The sequence below is a fragment of the Anolis carolinensis genome, unplaced genomic scaffold, assembly GCF_035594765.1.
Source record: "Anolis carolinensis isolate JA03-04 unplaced genomic scaffold, rAnoCar3.1.pri scaffold_11, whole genome shotgun sequence".
NCBI lineage: Eukaryota > Metazoa > Chordata > Lepidosauria > Squamata > Dactyloidae > Anolis > Anolis carolinensis.
Genome location: NW_026943822.1, coordinates 23,097,857 through 23,102,299, shown reverse-complemented (window position 1 = coordinate 23,102,299; position 4,443 = coordinate 23,097,857). Strand labels below are relative to the sequence as shown.

The following is a 4,443-nucleotide window of genomic DNA, read 5'->3' as shown; positions in this document are numbered from 1 at the left end:
CCCTGCCAGTATTTAAAGTAGGCCATTCTGTGTGTCAGGTTTGGTCCAGATCCATAGTCAGTTGGTTTCTCGGTGCTTTTTGATTGTAGGAGAACTATAACTCCCAACATCCAAGGCCAATTCCCTCCAAATTTAACCCTGCCAGTATTTAAAGCTGGTCATTCTGTGTGCCAAGTTTGGTCCAGATCCATTGTCAGTTAGGTTCGCAGTGCTTTTTGATTGTGGGAGAACTATAACTCCCAACATCCAAGGTCAATTCCCCCCAAATCTTACCAATATTTGGTTATTCTGTGTGCCAAGTCTGATCCAGACTCATCATTGGTTGCGTTCCCAGCGCTCTCTGAATGTGGGTGAACTATAACTCCCAACATCCAAGGTCAATTCCCTCCAAAACCCTGCCGGTATTTAAAGCAGGTCATTCTGTATGCCAAATCTGATCCAGATTCATCGTCTGTTGGGTTCCCAGCGCTCTCTGGATGTGGGTGAACTATAACTCCCAAAATCAAAGGAGAATTCCTTCCAAAGCTTGACAGTATTTAAAGTAGGTAATTCTATGTGCCAAGTTTGATCCAGATCCATTGTCCGTTAGGTTCGCAGTGCTCTCTGGATGTGGGTGAACTATAACTCCCAACGTCCAAGGTCAATATTCTTATTTCTCAATGAGCAGCAGAAATCACTTTTTACACACATATTAGACTCCACATTTTTGCAGAAAGTAAATTGCAACAGATGAAAGCAAGTGCATAGAGCGGTTGCAAATGCAATTTTTCACAGTTCAGAGATCACACCAAGGCAGGTGAGAGGTGTCTTCAAGTCAATTATGACCGGAGACGAGAATTGGTCTGTCTGAGATAGACTTGGAATCGGGAAATTTGCAAGCAATTTGACCCAAGGGAGAAAAACACAAAGCAGAGGGAAAAGGAGAAAGGTTCATGCCACGCTGGATTGAAGTTGGCGAGGTTTCAGGGCAAATGGATGGATGAGCGAACATTTCCATCAAGGGTGAAATTGAACACGGCAGGCGAGGAAGGTTCAAGGGACCCTTCGGAGGCCTTTGATCTCCCTTTTCAGACACGGTTGCGCTCGAAATGGGCTTTAATTTCCGGCCTATAACATACCAAAACATTGGGAGCGTATTGCCAAGCTCAGGCAAGCATTGGTTCCAGCAATATTTGGGGCACGGTTTCGACATCTCAGTGGATGGAGACCGCATCTTCTTCATCTCATCCAATTACGAGAGTGCGACTCACAGCTATGGGTTCATCACTGATTAATATTTGCATGCGTTCACTGCAAACGACAGGAATTATTATTATTATTATTTTATTGTGACACAGCAAACAAGATAGACATGCTGGATTTCATATCACAAAATCACAAGTCGAACACTTCCCAAGTGTCTAGGACTGTGTGATGTATTTTCGGATGATGCGCGCAGATCCCAGTAGGGTGGCCTTTTGCAGTTGGCAGATCGTAATTTTGTCAATGTCTATTGTTTCCAAATGCCGGCTGAGATCTTTTGGCACGGCACCCATATTATTATTATTATTATTATTATTATTATTATTATTATTATTATTATTATTATTTGGAACACAACAAGATGAGTCCACAGCAGACACTTTGCTGGCTGTTGTATTGGATCACATGACGGACACTATTATTATTATTATTATTATTATTATTATTATTATTATTATTATTATTATTTGAAACACAACAAGACGAGTCCACAGCAGACACTTTGCTGGCTGTTGTATTGGATCACACGACAGACACTATTACTATTATTATTATTATTATTATTATTATTATTAATTATTACGCCTGCTTCCTCTTCTCCTTCTTTCCTTCCTCTTGGTATATTATTCCTTCCTACTCTTCTCCTCCTCCTCTGTCTTCCTTCTCCTCTTTCTTCTCCTTCTCTTTCTTCATCCTCTAATTCTTCTTCTCCTTATTCTTCTTCCTTCTTCCTCTTTATTTTCTTCCTCTCCTTCTCCTTCTTCCTTCCTTCTTCCTCTTCTCCTTTTTCTTCTCCTTCTCCATCTTCTTCCTCTTCTCTTTCGTTTTCCTTCCTCCTCTTCTTCCTTTTCTTCTTTCTCCTTCTCCATCTTCCTCTTCTTTCTTTCTCCTCTTCTCCTTCTTATTCTTCTCTTTCCCTTCTCCTCTTCTTTCTATTCTCCTTCTCCATCCTCTTCTTTCTTTTCCTCTTCTTCTTCTACTTCTTCCTTCTCTTCTTCCTTTCTCCTTTTTCTTCTCCTTCTACATCTTCTTCCTCTTCTCTTTCCTTTTCCTTTCTCCTTCATCTTCTTTCTCTTCTTCTTCTCCTTCTCCATCTTCCTCCTTTCTTTCTCCTCTTCTCCTTCTTATTCTTCTTTTCCTTCTCCTCTTCTTCTTTCTGTCCTCCTTCTCCATCCTCTTTTCTTTTCCTCCTCCTCTTCTTCCTTTCTCTTTTTTCTTCTCCTTCTCAATCTTCATCCTCTTCTTCTTTCTCCTCTTCTTTCTTCTTTCTCCTTCTTCCTCTTCTTTTTTTCCTTCTCTTCTTCCTCCTGTTCTCCACCTTCACCGTCTTCTAAGCGGCTGAGGGGGAAAAGGAAGGAGCCTGAGGCTGTTAGGAATGGTGGGAGTTGGAGTCCAAAACACCTGGAGGGCCTGTACCTCTTTAGTATGGGAGGAGTTGTAATCACGTGACTGTACTGAGCATGTTCAGACACAAGACTCCATTTTATTAGCAGTTTGAATCAGACCTCGGTGGAGTGGCTGAGGGGCAAAAGGAAGGGGCCTGAGGCTGTTAGGAATGGTGGGAGTTGGAGTCCAAAACACCTGGAGGGCCTGTACCTCTTTAGTATGGGAGGAGTTGTAATCACGTGATTGTACTGAGCATGTTCAGACACAAGACTCCATTTTATTAGCAGTTTGAATCAGACCTCGGTGGAGTGGCTGAGGGGCAAAAGGAAGGGGCCTGAGGCTGTTGGGAATGGTGGGAGTTGGAGTCCAAAACACCTGGAGGGCCTGTACCTCTTTAGTATGGGAGAAGTTGTAATCACGTGATTGTACTGAGCATGTTCAGTCACAAGACTCCATTTTGTTAGCAGTTTGCATCAGATCTCGGTGGAGCGGCTGAGGGGGAAAAGGAAGGGGCCTGAGGCTGTTGGGAATGGTGGGAGTTGCAGTCCAAAACATCTGGATGGAGGGCCGAAGTTGGCCCATTCTTGATGTAGTGCCACCCATCACAATCGTTTCCATCTGCTAGTGTTGGTCTTATCTGTATAGTGCACTGAGCTTTTCTGATGTAAGACAAGATGGAAATATTTTATATCAATCACCATCATATTCTCTGAGTCTTCAAGAAAGTTGAGACGAAGGCTTGTAACGATAACATTTAAGCAGTTGCATGCCCAGACATTAACGTAACCTCCGCTTCTAGGACTTTGCCCGACATTCCCTTTTTCTTTTCCAGACTTTCGGGGCCGACGCCGTCGTATGCACGAGAATTTACGTTAGGGAATGAAACAAAGGGTTTGCAACCCACAAAGCTCACCCGCCGTTGGGAGACGAAGGGATTACGAAGCAGATGTTGTGCGGAGAAAAATACGGAGAAAAATAATGTAATAACCCTGCAATAGTAAACATCCGAAGACGCGTCTCGCATATGACCGTATGTGTCGTCTCCGATCCCAGCCGACCAGCCCCAAATCTCAGGCCGTTTCTATTTACCCCCAATTTGGGTTAGAATTGTGTGTATGTGTGTGTATGTGTGTGCTTCCTTTCCCCGTCCCCATCTCCCCTTGTTTATGACTTATTTTTGCATTTGGTAGGTGCAAATGTGTATGATGTCAGTAACCATTAAATTTATTCGGGTATCATTCCCCAGTGCTTCCGAATCATAATTGGAAAACCATTAATTCTACAGTGTAGTGGATGCGCCCTTGGCTCGATTGCAATGGTATCTTGGAAATTATACTCTTTTGCCCTCTCTGCAATGTCCCAATAGACTACAACTCACAAGGTGCCATTGCATTACGCTAGGATGGCATCAAACTTGAGTTTCGGCAACGCTGAACTTTGGATTCGGCTCATTTCGGATGGACTGACCCAAGCTTATGGAGAGCTTAAAGGTATATCGGCACTTAATGCAGTTCGACCCCACTTGGACCTCCATTGTTCAATGCTATGGGATCCTGGGAGTTGTAGTTTTGCAAGGCCGAACGTCGACAAATGTCATTCCATAGAATTGAGCCATGGCAGTTCAAGAGGAGTCGAGCTACATCCGTTCCAAACATTCTCAAAAACTGGAACTGTATCCATTCCAAACATTCCCAAATTCTGGAACTGTATCTGTTCCAAACATTCCCAAAATCTGGAACTGTTTCCATTCCAAACATTCCCAAATTCTGGAACTGTATCTGTTCCAAACATTCCCAAAATCTGGAACTGTATCAA

General features: G+C 43.2%; 1 protein-coding gene across 1 annotated transcript in view; it reads left to right on the top strand.

The window, feature by feature from the left end:
• crabp1 (cellular retinoic acid binding protein 1) overlaps positions 1-3,868 on the top strand; it is a 12,971-nt gene extending 9,103 nt beyond the window's left edge. The window contains exon 4 of the mRNA XM_062962954.1: positions 3,461-3,868. Within this exon, the coding sequence (XP_062819024.1) occupies positions 3,461-3,511 (51 nt within the window). The 3' untranslated portion in view covers positions 3,512-3,868. The remainder of the gene's footprint in view (positions 1-3,460) is intronic.
• Positions 3,869-4,443: the final 575 nt, after the last annotated feature.